The sequence below is a fragment of the Xiphophorus maculatus genome, chromosome 11 (assembly GCF_002775205.1).
Source record: "Xiphophorus maculatus strain JP 163 A chromosome 11, X_maculatus-5.0-male, whole genome shotgun sequence".
NCBI classification, from domain to species: domain Eukaryota; kingdom Metazoa; phylum Chordata; class Actinopteri; order Cyprinodontiformes; family Poeciliidae; genus Xiphophorus; species Xiphophorus maculatus.
Genome location: NC_036453.1, coordinates 8159024 through 8173583, shown reverse-complemented (window position 1 = coordinate 8173583; position 14560 = coordinate 8159024). Strand labels below are relative to the sequence as shown.

At 38.1% G+C, this 14560-nt stretch overlaps 1 protein-coding gene across 2 annotated transcripts in view; it reads left to right on the top strand.

The window, feature by feature from the left end:
• Positions 1 to 4125: 4125 nt before the first annotated feature.
• larp1 (La ribonucleoprotein domain family member 1) overlaps positions 4126 to 14560 on the top strand; it is a 38067-nt gene continuing 27632 nt past the window's right edge. For both annotated transcript variants that reach the window (XM_023341761.1, XM_014474656.2), the window contains exon 1: positions 4126 to 4832. In XM_023341761.1, coding sequence (XP_023197529.1) covers positions 4460 to 4832 — 373 coding nt within the window. In that variant the 5' untranslated portion in view covers positions 4126 to 4459. The remainder of the gene's footprint in view (positions 4833 to 14560) is intronic.

Sequence of the window (14560 nt, the reverse complement as noted above, 5' to 3'; positions counted from 1 at the left end):
TTCATATAATATAGTTAGAACACTATATTAATAAAGTCATAATGTTATGATTTTATTATATTTGAACTATATTCTCAAAATGCTATGACTTTATCCTGGTAATTACATTTGTTTTTATTTTCCTAGCCTGGCTCTAATATTTTGTCATAATGTTTGAACTTGACTTTCTCTAAATTATCTAAATTTTGTCAAAATTCTTTTGTATTTTCTTTCTGATCGTTTCTATGGAAGACCAAAACTGACATAATTAAAATAAAAGCAGAAATCTATGAATGTTGCAGTAAAAAATATATATACTTAAATGCTCCAGTTAATTTAGAAAATCAGAACTTGTTGGTCCATCTTCGCTCTCTATGGAAAACCAAACCGTGTTTGTCTGCAGATCAAGTCCAGCAGAGGATCCACAGTGAGTTTCTGTAAACGGCAGAGTCACGTGACCAGAAGGGGAGCAACAGCAGCAGGAGTTCGGACCGGTCCCGTCTTGTCTGCCTCGCCTCGTTCTCCTGCCGGATCGTCGTTCTCCAACTGTTGAAATCTGACAAACTTTCTCACCTTTTCTCAGGTTTGTTGCTGTGATGATTTCTCTACAGTTTCTTCTGTGATCCACTGAAGCGCTGCTGTAGAGAGGGAATGTTTCTGCACAAGCTGTTATTCACAGTTCTTTAAAGGTGAACTGTTATTCTTCTTTGAACAGGTTAGGATCTGTCTGCGGTCTAAACAAAACCTGTTCATCACATTTTTACACTAAATTATTCTTAGATAATGAGATTTCAGTCAAGCTGCTGCTGGAAAATGAAAAGAAAATGGCTGCAACAGACGCACAATTATACAACAGTACATCTTTGAAATGTATTAGTGGAGCCTTCTGCACAACCAACCAGAATGCAGCAAGTGGTTTCTGGATACTCTAGTGTTTTAAAGCAGCTGAAGGTGTTGGAGCTTTTCTTTGGTTGCTAGGTAACGGGCCAGGCTCAGCTCAGGCTGCTAGGTAACGGCACAGTGCCCGTTGAATGTGACTGAATATTAGAAGGTTTTTGAAACTGCTCATTTTCTAGACACAAAGAAACATTTCTGTGTTTTTAAAAGCAGCTGAGACCCAAATGGAAGAACAAAAACCTTCAAAATGTGAATTTTCCATAACAGATCAACTTTACAGTGCATGTTAGGAAATGAAATTAGGCTTCAGATTCATTCAGAAGTTAGATTGTACTCTATAGATTCTTTCTTTTACAGGTTTCTCATGTGAAACTGTCCTCACCTGTGGCTCATTCAGACTGAACAACAGTAACGCATCCTGGCTGCAATGCATCATGGGAGAAAAAGTCTTTTCAGGATCTGTGCTGGCTGATCACAAACTTCAGGCTCTAGTCATAAACTCAGAGACTTTAAGCTGCAGCTAAACTTCCTGCATTCGTTCCTTTCACTCTGAATCCTTCAACACAAACATGGAGACGATTTCTGCAACTTCATGACCAAACTGAGATGAGTTGAAATATTATAAGAGTTTATTTGAGTAATTTCATCCAAAACTAAACAAATAATATAGAGAATATTACATTCTTTATATTAAATATCACCCCCTGTGTGATATTTAAAACATTTTATTTCTGTAATGATCTCAGCTAATAGCAAACAAAATTCAGCTTCTCAAGATAATAAAAATAATCCTTAAAAATGGATAAAAACATTTTAATAAACATTTAATGTTATTTTGTGCTGTACTATGCTATGCTACATCATGTTATGCTATGCTAAGTTATGCTACGTTATGTTATGACATACACAATCAGAGGCAAGTCTGTACTACACCTTTTTCTTCCACTCAACTTTCTGTTATTATACCTGAAAACAAGTCAAGTCAACTAAAGCAAGTATAGCATATTTCAAAAAGCAAAAATCAGTTCAAAGGATGAATAAAATAATTTTTCCCCAGTGCACTGAAAAACAAGAATGCAACTCCAACTTTAAAAAAGTTAATTGGCCTCAATGAAGCTTGTCAAACTTCAGTTGATTAATTGTGGAAGATAATAATAATAATAATTCAAAAATATATTTCACCTATTATTATTATTATTATTCCAATGATTCTTGGTGTAAAAGGCGTAATAATGACTCTAATCTTAGAAAGCTCACGCTTGCTTAATGTAATGAAAGGTTCAGTTTCTCTCCTCTCTAGCAGCAGCAGATTTCTCTAAAATATGCAGAAACACGTTTGTTTTAAGTTCATAATGCATGAAGATGACACTTCTGGAAAACTTGTTTTTGTTCTTGATAAACATCCAACGTCTTCACAGATCTACGAACAGACGGCTCAGAAAAACACAACGTCTGACCAGGAATTTATAGCAAACCAATTAGCTCACTTGAAATAAAACACAAACAGCCACTTTTTAGCTTTAAGTCAATAAGTCCTTGATATTAATTTAGAAGTACTGCTTCACTGGCAGATGTGTCCATATAAGTAAAATAATCTACTTCTTAAATGAACATTAATCAATTATTGACTTTAAATAAGCTGGTATATTTTGCTGAAAAGTTACTTTTTTAATTCAGGTGCTCTGAGATCTTTTCAGTAGAAACTAGATAAAAACTACATGGTAGGATTTTGTGTTTTTGCAGTGCAGCTCTTAAAAGTAACCAGGCGGGTCAGGAGAAGCAGATTTGTTGTATGTGCAAACATGGCCGCCGTGTTTTTGCAGGAGCTGAGGCAACCTGCGGTCCAAATGTAACGACTGGGTCTTCACCAAGTTTAGTTGATAATCCCAGCATTGAGCAAAAGTATTGAATCATTATCGCAATTTTGTTTCCAAGTAGCCAGGCTGTCTATTAATGCCTTAAAGTTTTAGTTCCTGAAGCCTGTTGGAGATCTTTCGACATTTCTGTTTGGCTTTTAATTCAAAGTAAACATAAATAATTGACTTCAACTTTGATCTTTCCAGTTGCCTAACCAGCCAGACAGACGGGATGATCTCTAGACTCTGAAAACATATCAGCTGCTTGTAGGCCGAACATGAAACCTCACGTTTGGAAAAAAACACAGAAAGCTCTCTGAAAGTCGGGGTTCCACGCGTGACGAGGCACGTGCAACTCCTGTACGGGCACGTGTGAAGTTTAAGGGAGGGAGGTCATTTTTGTCCCCCCCCCTGATATTTAAAGAGACAGCACCGCTAAGACACACAAGCTAACTGCTAACTGCTAACTGACATGCATGACGCTGGACAAACAGCCTGCTGCGGGAAAAAGCGTTTTCTGAACACATGTTCTCATGAACTGACGCTGACGTTTGAACTGGCTGAGGCCTACGTCACACAAGGATGTACGGTGCGTTCACGGTCATCGGAACATTTCAAAACCGGAATGTGAAAGCGTTTTATCCTCCTAACGAGCTCATTCAAGCTGGGCCTTTTGGTAGGAAATCAATGCCTTGCTCGTGTTAATTGTTTTTGCAAACAGAAATGGACACAGTAGTGGTGAAACTGATCCATCTAATCTGAATTTCTCCAAGAACTGAGATGTTCAGGTTATTTACTGAGAAAACAAAACATTTTCAGAGCAGTAATTAAGCCAAAACTGTACAAAATATATGTATGCATTTTGCATTTAAGATAAAAACACATGCATCTTTTCATGTATTGTTAATATTGTCTACAAAGACGTAAATTAAAAATATCCCTCAAGGACCAACGGATCAAAAAAAAAATGTTCTTTTTAATTCATTTATGACAGAGAAATTAGGGCCACACGATGAAGTGTAATTCATTCCCGTAATTGTAAAAGTACAAGAATAAAGTCATACATAATATTACAGAAATAAAGGCAAAATATTATGACTTAAATTATGTTATATTTTCACCTTATTCTCAAAATACTACGGTCTTTAACCTCATATTAAAATCATAATATTTTGAGAATAAAGTTTTAATATTATGACTTTATTCTAGTAATATTATGAATGTATTCTCGTAATTTTATAATTTTATTGTTTATTTTCTCTTAAGAGAAACCTTTTTATTTCATCACAGTGGTGGAAATGGGTTTTCAGACAGCACCTGAATGTACCATCCCGACCTGAGCCCTGGAACGCGCTCCCGATGTTTACGTGGGTACTCCTCCTCAACTATACTGTACGTGCGCGCACCCGTCTGTCGCGTGGTGGGGATCATCCATATTGCTGCTAGTGGAGCTGATAAGGTTGTAATCCTGAGAGGCCGTCGGGCGCGTTTCTTCACGGTTTCCCCGTGTTTTTTTCTCGGTGCTGACCGCTCCGCATCCCGGGCCGAAGCGCCTTGGCTCTCGGAGCGACAGAGGAGCGGCAGGCCCCGCGGAGAAACTTCACTCTTCCCCGAAATTGAAGGCGGATTCGGACTAGTAAGAGAGAGACAGAGAGGAGGGGGGGAAGGAAGGAAGGAAGGGGCCGTTAAGTCCTGAGAAGGGGGGAAAGAAAGACGGCGGTGGGGAAATGGCCACTCAGGTGGAGGCCCTCCTACCCGGCAACCCGCTCGCAAAGGCGGAGGAGCACGGGAAAGTGATCCGCGGTGAGCCGGTAGAAGTGGGAGAGGAGGAGGAAGAGGAGGAGCAACAGCGGGCCAAGCGGCAGCGAGGTGCCGCCGACAGCAGCGCCGAGATGGGAGGGACCACCGGCGGCGAGGAGCAAACCTCCACACGGGCGGCGGAGCTCCAGGACGACGGCTGTGACAGCGAGGACAAGCCGGGAGAGGAAGGGGTTAAAGGCAGGAAGGAGTTTACGGACGCTCCCCCGCCCAAGGTGAACCCGTGGACCAAGAAAATGAACGCCGTGACCGTGGTCAGCGTGAACGGACAGCCACACTCCGGTAGGTACCGCTCCAGCACCGGCTTAGCACCGCTCTGCTGCGGCTGCGTTAGCATTTAGAAAATCAGCTAAAAGCGGGGACAAACGGAGCTGTCAGGCTGGTTATATTTGGAGCCAGCCCCCTCCGTACGGTGCAGGCTATTCTTAGGGATCATCGTGTCTCTGTTCCAAGTGGGCACACCCTTTAAAACACTTAAAATGCTCGGTCCGTTCAGGCTCGTGTAAACAGATGGTTCTGTTTGGGTTCTGCGTGATTTACGCTCTTAATCACATCTCAGACCTGTAATTTAGTGGTTTGACTCTAAAACTGCCCTTTTGTCTTGTTGTGTCCTTAGAAAAACCGGCTTCACTTTCATCTATAATTATAAAAACATTATTTTTAGCCGTTTCTTTTTTTGCAGTGTCATCGCTGCAGTCTGGTTGCGAACTTTCTTTCACACCATGTTTTGCAGTCTGATCAGACGCACTCTGTGGACTTGTCAAACATTTAAAGCTGTTTTTGTTTACATATTTGTTTTTTGGGTCGGCCAGCACGCCGAACATTATGCCAGTCTCTGCATCAGTGCAGCGGAATAAAAGCCGGGTTGTGGCTAGCTGTGTAGCAGCGTAGCCGGGGCTAACAATAGCACACACTCCCCTTGGGGCCTAGTCAGTGTGCCGAGCCCGTCCCGTTAGCCCGGCTCTGCCGTGGTTAATGCCCACGTCCACTCGGGTTCTCCATCGAGAAACATTGGCCACCATGAAAGCGTCTGCTCGTTAAATCGCTAAAAAGGAGCAGGTTTGTTATGAGACGTCACGTGTTCTCTCCACGTGTTCCCCGAGAGAAAAAGCATGGCGGCTAGCAAGCTAGTTGGCTAGGTTAGCAGCCTGTCTACGGTGTTTTTGCGGATAAATGTCAGCTCAGGGCGTGTAGGGTGTCCAGTCCCGGGTGACTGGCCACCAGGGAGCCGGTTGTCTTGTACTGTGTTCGCTGTCACAGCCAGGAAAGCTTCCGCATGGCTGTTCGCCCCCGCTAGCTGCTGTTGGCATGTAGCTCTGAAAGCTAATCAGCACTGCAGAATCTAGCAGGTGATAGGAGTCCAATTTCTATCTCAACGTTTTAAAAGTGCTTTAGTTTGGAATAAAAAATATTCAAATTGCGATATTTTAATGAAATGTCTAATTTATGGACCTCTTTTGTGTCTGAAATAAAGATTGATTGATTGATTATTATTTTGCATTCCAAGTTGTTTTATTTACTAGCGAGTGGAACATTAGCATTGGTTTGAACAGTCATATTTCTCAACAAATGGTCTACTATTGGAAGATACATTAAAACGATGAAAGTTAAGAAAACTACTGTATTTTAAAATGTGAGACCCAACGTTACCGTGTGGTTCAAGCGTTTTCACTCCTGCGGATTGATCCTAATTTTGGTGTAATGTTTTGGATCAAGCTAAATTTAATCAGTACATTTAAAGAGCAGTTTCAGACGGGGATTAATGTTTATAATGGAAAATTAACTATCCAAACCAAATGGGTCTTATGGAATAAGAGACAAGTAGTTGCCCCTTGTGACACATTTGGGGGCAACAAGCACCATCATGTATTAGAGGTGAGGAATTAAGGCTCACTTTCCTGTCCAAAATCAGCCATATTGAGAGTTTTTGATTTTAAAACTGCCTGTAAAATGTCCTGCCAAAGCATCTCAGTTGGATTAAGGCCTGAATTTTGACTAGGCCACTAAAAAATCTTCATCTATTGTTATAAATTTTGTTTTTGAGCTGTTCAGAAGTGGTTACCGTAGATCGGCTCTTCAGCAGTCAATCACTCCACCACCATGTTTGGTTTTAATTATGAACGGCTGCATTCGTTTTGGGCGCTCAGCTTCTAATCAGATCCAGAAGTGTTGAGGGTCATCAAAACGAGTTTCTATTGTCAAATGTGAGATTGGCCTTTTTGTTTTATTTTATAATCCACACTGATGTTGTCCTTTAAACTTTCACGTAGAATAAATATCCAGCTTGGGTTGAAGAACTTTTTTCTGCTTTTATAAATTCAATCTTCATTTTAAATGACTTGTAGATTTATTCAAGGCATCTTTTCTTTTAAAATCAACTTCATCTCAAATATTGAAGTGTGACATAAAAATCCCAGAAGAAATCTTAAAGTCAGTGAAAACTTTTTCAGTCTCAGGCTGATGTGGAATAATTTGTTTGTATCTGTGATGCAGTGGCGATGAAATCATGATCAGGCCTGTCACTAACAAATATTACTTTATGAAAATTATTGTGATAAATTATAACACTGTCACTTTGACACCCTTGTCAACTAAAACAATAATAATAATAATAATAATAATGGTATACTAATGCAAGTACATGTTTAAAACTTAAATAAAGTTATTTTAGTAATCAATTCAGATATTGATTATTCTGCCAATTAATCAATTGGTTAAAAAATGGCACATTCTACATATTTTTAATTTAATAACTTCATCATCTTTGTACAGTATTATAAATACATAAAACAATGCAAATTAAAAATTAATGTTTTAATCATGAAAATAAACATTTTATTGCCTAAAGTACCATACAATAGCATTCCGTTAGCAAATCTGAATTATGCCACTAAAATAAAATGTATTTACAGACAAAGGTGTTTTCACCTTAAATGTACAATCTAAATGTTTTTGTACAGTTTGAAATAATGTTTCTTTATCCTGTATTTTTCATTGTTAATTTTTTATGTATATAATAAAATCTCTTTTAATTTACATGCATGAACAACATGCAACATTAAAACAATAAGAATACAATCTACTTAACTGATTAAGTGGTTAATCACGATTAATAGTTTCTGCCTTACACTGGGACTGAAATATCCAAAATAAACAAAAGAATATTATAAGGTTTTTGTAACCGAAGTTGCATTTTAAATATTTTACTGCAAACTGAAGTGAGAGTTTGGATTTTTGTAAAATAAATAAAGTGCAGACTAACTTTATGTCAAAAGAGTTTTTAGCGACATTAAAAGGGAGAAATTGTTTAATGATGGTCTAAATGGAAAATATTGAGCTAATTTTATTTTATCAATCGATGCTTTCCTTATTTTACATCCATCACTTCAGAGTTTGCTGAAAACGACTGAAAAGTGTTTGAATTTATGGAAGTTGTCATGTTTTGGGGCAGTTTTTCAGACCTGATGTTGACAGCAGTCAGTTGATTTGCAGAAATGATTGTAGACAACGGAGAAAACCTAGAAACTCCTGACAGTTGACGGTTTCCATTGGGTTGACGGTTTCCAGGCAGCTGGTTGTTGCCTCCCAGGGTTGTCTGATCCCGGACCCGGCCAAGTCAGCGGGCTTTGTTTGAGCCCGCTGCTGGTTTGGTTGCTCTGCTGCTGAACGTGTTGTTTGGTGTTTTTAGCAGCTTTTGGCCGCGGCACGTATCCAGGATCAGAACCGAGCGGTGTGTGTCTGGGTCGCCGTCAGAACCAAACAGCTTCAGGGTTTCCAGTTGAAATGCAGACGCTCGCTCGGCTTTCCAGAACTTTAGTTTTCTTCCAGTAAATCTGAACGTCGCTGCTGTGAGTCTGGACCAGGAAAGAAAACGGGATGCTAACTGCAGAGAGGAACTCGCATTAACTCCCGTTTTTATTAACATTCCTTTAATCGCTAAAATTATTTCATCTTAAATATCAAAGTTTATAGCAGATTTACTGCAGCCTCGCTGACCAACGTGCTTCACAGCTAGAGAAATGATAAAACAAGAAATAAAGTTTAGTTTGATTAAAAATAATAAATTGGATTAAAGCGGATTAATCCACCATAAATGTCCTTAAAATTTTGATTAATTGTGATTTTTAATAATATGTGTAGAAATTTGAGGTTGTGCTAGTTTATTCCCCGCCACTTATTGATGTTTTTAAAAAATGTCATAAAATTATTCTTTACAAGTTCTTTGTTGTATTGCTTGAATTTTTTTGCACCTTTTCAGTTTATCTTAAATTTGTCCAAATATTTACATGCATGTTAGAAAACGGATCAAAAGGGAAAATGTTTAAATCATTCGCCGTAACATTTCCACATGGCTCTATAATGCAACACAAACTAAATGCAGAAACTCTGTAAATAATTTTAGAAAACATGTGAAGCGTCTGCAGGGCCGAGTTTACCAGCAGGAGTGAAGCGGGGCCGACAAACACGACTTCTGACGACTGATTTAGTTTTATCGTAATGCTGCAGAAAGAGAATAAAAGTATCATTTTAAATTGAACCTGAACTCACCGTTTCTGTCCCTTTAAAGTCCAGTCATCACTGCAGGTTAGTCACAGGAAGTGATGTAATGTGGTGCTGCTGCCGTTGAGCCATAACGGTTTGATCCATCTTCATCGTCCAACAGTGGCTCTGTGTGAAACTCTGACGGCGGCCATTTTGTTCCTGCTGGTCGCTCTTCATGGATGACTTCTGGGTTTTGTTTCTCACAACGTGCCAAACTCTGAGTTTTCTGAGCGCTAATTCATGACATAAAATTTTAAACAAAAATCCTCCAAAACAAACCGCAGAGGAACATTAATAGTGGCCTAGTCAAAGTTCGGGGTTTGATCCAGTCTAAATGCTTTGACATGAGGTGGGCGATGTGGACTGAAATACTTTACTACTGTGATAATGATTGTAAAGCTATTTATTCCGTTTAAGGTAACTGAGGGCATCAGAATATGACTAATTATTAAATGCAGTTAATTTTTTCAGTGTATATTAATCCCACTCAGTGAATAAATGGATTTTAAATGGGAATGTTTTTCTAAAGGTTGTTAGTGTTTGAGGTGCCATAAATGCTGATTTTTACTGATATTTTCAGATTTTTGTTGATGCTATTGTGGAGCAAACAGTGGAGAAAATAGTGAAAAATTACGTTTATGATGTTAGTTTTAGTTTTTCTTTCAAATTAAAGTTTAGACGATGCATCAAAGTTTGTCATAAAAATTTCTTACGATAAATCACAAACCATGTGATGAATGATGACTCCTAATACTTGTACATGTTTAGTATTTTATTAATTAATTTATTGGGTTTTACATTTTGCTTTGAATAAAATGTCTGTGCCTTTTAATATTAAAAATAATGTGTTGGTTTAAACTTTTTGAACATAAATAGAAATGAACATTTTCATAAATTTTTGTGATAAATGGCTAATGTTTCAATGTAGAAACTATCATTCGCAGTCATGAGGCAGAGGTCATCAGTCATTATAAAATCCTGGCCTGAATTTGTAAATTTACCATAAATATGACACGTTAGCATAAAGCCTGTTAGCTTCCGCTCATCGACCGTCCGTCCCTCAGCCGGCCCGCTCTCCCTATGTTTATCAGCCTCAGGGCTGAGTCTGGCTGCAGAGATAGCGGGCCGACCCGGCTGGCGCTGGGTGGAGTCCGCCAGTCCAGCATCAGAACTGAACAAACTGATATCGGGTCGTTTGGTTTGTCTGCTGTTTGCTAAGCTAGTCTGACTATTGAGTTTTAGGTTTGCTAAGCTGTTTGTCCAGCATTTTGAAATAAATGTTTTATTTTTCTTATTTTAAAGGCTCTGGTTGCCTCCCAGTTTCTCCAGTTTAATTTCATTTAGGTTTTATTATTTTAAAGGTCTCTGCTGCCTCTCTGCTTGCAGATTGCCTTCTGGGATCCGTTGCCGGTCCAGCATCTGGCCTCAGGGGCGGGGCGGTTATCGGTACCCTGCGGTGATGTCATCGTTCTGGTCATGTGACCTTAGGCTGCAGGCGGTCTGAACAGATCCAACAGTGTTCTGTTCATGGAGTTAAAGTTTGTTCTTCCTGAAAGTTTTTACTGATCTAAAGCTGGAAATGTTTCGTTTTATTCAAAGGTCTGAAAGATAAATCTGTTATTTAACTGAATATTTAAAGTTTGATGGGAAAACTAAGGAGGTGTTTCTCCTGCTTCCTCTCCTCAGCTGCTTGTTTGGAGAAACAGCAGCCTTCTCCTTATTGCATTCCAAGCAATCCTTTGTGCAACATTAACATTTCACAGTGACAAAACACTGTAAAAAAACACAAACCGCTTTATTCCCGGTTTAATCAAAATAAACGTTCCTGTTTCCAGAGCTGGGTGTTTTTTTTTCATACCTGAGCCCATTTATTTTCCTCTCTCGCTTTTTCTATAAAGAAATTACAAAAATTTATTTTGAGAAAGGGGATTTTATTTCAGTCATCCCATCTGAGGTAAAAGCTGAGAATTTTACTTTAAAAACAGTTTTACCAGAAAAAATGTCTTAAAATTACAAGACTGTTGTTTTGAATGACAGAATAATGTTATTTGTGAGGTTACGATATCACTGGTCAAACTATCCGCCAAATTCTTATATATATATATATATTTTTTTTTTTTTTTTGTGTTGTATTTATATTTACTTATATTCTATATTCTTATTCCTTGTTTCTTGCATAATTTAAGGTTTTTCTTGCATAATTTAAGGTTTTGGTTACTCACATTTAGTGTGTACCTTAGTATTTAATTTGTATTTTGTATTCTTTTGCACTTACTGTGTGTTATCTTTGTTTTTTGCCTGAGAGCTGCTGGTAACTTCAGTTTCCTGAGGGAGTCTTCCCAAGGGATCAATAAAGTACAAGTCTAAGTCTAAGTTTGATCAGCTGACGCAGATGCTGGCAGAAACATCATTAGCATTAGATTGAGTTCTCTAAAACGTCATAATCCTCCCTTTAGTTTTACTTTTCTTTTGTGCTACTTTAGTTTCCTGATATTATGACGCTTTTCCCTTTATTAAAATATAATCTTAGCTTGACGCCATATTTTCCATCAGAGTTGAACCCAAAACATAAACAAGATGGCCGCCTGACATCACTGAACTACAGAAAAAGTCCAGATTTTCCAAGAATTTACAAAAACTAAAATTGTTTTAAGTGTAACATTTCAGGTTATATATGCGTTTTGCATCTGGATTGTTAGAGACACATAAAGACGATTTCAAAGTCGGCCTTCTGTCACCTGAAGAAAACAGAAAATTATTTCACATCCAGCAACAACAGCAATGAATGGATGAATCTTTAATAAACTATCTGTATTTTTGCATCTACACTGGATGGCATGAGAATTTCAGCCAGTCAGTTTTAATTTTCTAACTAGCTCTATACTTAAACTTTATTATATTTATAGAAGATTATTCATCAGGTTTGGGAAATCCATTCAACCGGCTGCATATTTTATTATTGTACAGATTTATCCAAGTATTGCATTTCTTGCATTAATATCTAGCCAGATGTTTCATTCACTCATCAGTTTTGATTTTTGTGGAAAAATTTTAAATATTAAATCTATTGTATTATTTAAAGACGTACATTTATTTCCAACTGCAGCAGAGACAAAAGCCACTGGAGGTGATTGTGGATTTTCTGATGAATTAAAGTCAAATTTAAAATTTTCATGTTAAATTTGTAGTAAATAAATGATTTTAACAGCCGGAGTTTTTATGGCTGCAGAGGCGACGTGGCACAGAGTTTATTTATGTAGCGGCGGGATTTACTGCAGCGTTTTAAAGCACCATGGGAATTTCCTTTCTTCTTACAGGAGGCGTGTGTGTGTGTGTGTGTGTGTTCAGGTTTTGTGAGGAAAGACAGAAACTGAAGTTAAAGCTGCAGCCTTGGATTAGCTGGAGAGTTTACAGAGGAAACGGTTCATGTTTGCTGAATTCAGAGGCGATTTGAAAACTAAAAACTGATCAGAATAAAAATGGAGAAACTGATGATGGTTCGCTCCACAGTACTGACTGGAAGACACTCAAAGAAACAATTTCAGGTTTAATTAAACAACCTGTGTGTGAGAATAGCTTTACAAATTACTTCACCTCACATATTTCAAGCAGAAGAAATGCTGGTTTATTTATTATATTTCTAGAACTGCTACCAATGATTATTTTAGTAATCAGATTATAAGATGGGCTTGTTCTGCAGATTTTTCAATTAATCCATTTTTATGAAGATTAGAAATGCATGAATTGATGGAGTGCTGTGGAGGTGCAGCGGTTAAGCACCACCCACAGATGGAGGCCATGGTCCTTGACGCAGCCGTCGCAGGTTCGATTCCCGGCCTGGTGACCTTTGCCACATGTCTCACTTATTGCCGTCTTTCCTGTCAAGTCACTATCAAATAAAGGCCAGTAGAGAAAATAAAACGAACATAAAAGAAATACATTAAAAGATGCAAATAATTCAGTACCTTTTTTAAAATGAGAAAATCCACCTGGCTGACAGGTTGATTATTTGATTTAGCGATTAATAGTAACAGAAAAGGTGATTAATTAGAGATTTTCTTTGCAGAATTTGAACCAAAACTGAGAAATTTTTAGTGCAACATATTTACAAACATGTTTTTTTAAATCTTAAGTGGAAAATATTTAGATTTCTGATACAGTTTTAGGTTAATTGCTGCTTTAAGTTGTTCTATTAGAAAATTGTCTTTTGAGTTTAAACATTCCAGTTATTCATTGATTACATGAATATTGTACTATTATTTCAATAATCGATGAATAACTTTACCCCTAAATATTGTCTGAATTTTTTTTCAGTTCTCTAAATTGGATTCATTTATTGCTGCAGATGCACTGAATAATTACAATTTCTGCTTATAAAGCATTAGAATGAGAACACAACTGAATATTTTGGTTAAATATTGGTATAGTTGTATATTTATGGTCATATACTGGGATCTGATCGCTCTGTTAGATTTTATTTCGTAACGTTTCCCCTGCAGTCTGCTGCTGTACATATGATAGAAATGATTTCTTTTCTGTTTTTCTGTTCTGCTCAGTCAGAAGTTTCTTAAATACACACCTGATTTGTCCTTCAGTTATTTTTAGAGAAAGTTATCAGAGCTTCTGTACATTTGGACACAAACTGCTCAGATAAGAGCCAAGTTTTTCAGCGAGTTAGCGGCAGGTGTTTCAGCGCGTTAGCGGCAGGTGTTTCAGCGCGTTAGCGGCAGGTGTCTCAGCGCGTTAGCGGCAGGTGTCTCAGCGCGTTAGCGGCAGGTGTCTCAGCGCGTTAGCGGCAGGTGTCTCAGCGCGTTAGCGGCAGGTGTCTCAGCGCGTTAGCGGCAGGTGTCTCAGCGCGTTAACTAATTGACGATCATTTGTCAATTAGTTTTTAACTGAAGCATACTAGTTAAAAGGCCATTTGCTAAATAATATATGAAATATGGGAACTTTTAATATTAAAGGGTATAAATTAATCAATTACTAAATGAAAGTATACTCAGCTGAGTTCAATGAGCTGATTATTATCTCAGTAATTAATTAATCAGAATTAAAACGATTAAACGTGATTGAAGCTGCAGTCAGTTATTTAAAATAATGAAATGTTGTGACTGTTGGATCAACACTTTCTGCCTCTGATGTAAATCTGCTCCTGATGACGACACCGTAACAAGTTGCTGAGCAGGAAGCTGCTGTTGCTGCGTCGTCATGGTGACCTGATGGCATTCCTGGATCCCCCTGAAGGAAAAGCGGCTTGTTGTTCCCAAACGAAGCCGATCGGTTAAAGATGTTGGGTCAGATCAGCGTTAAAGTTAATTTCTGAGGTGATTAAAGTTAAGGTGGCGGTGGGTTAGGGTTAGTGGCTGTAATCTGCTGCTTGCTCATCTCTGCGTTTTGGTTTTGACTTTCAGTGTGGGAAGTTGGAGGAATAAAATAAATGCTCACTTGTGACGTGGGAAGTTGTTGAG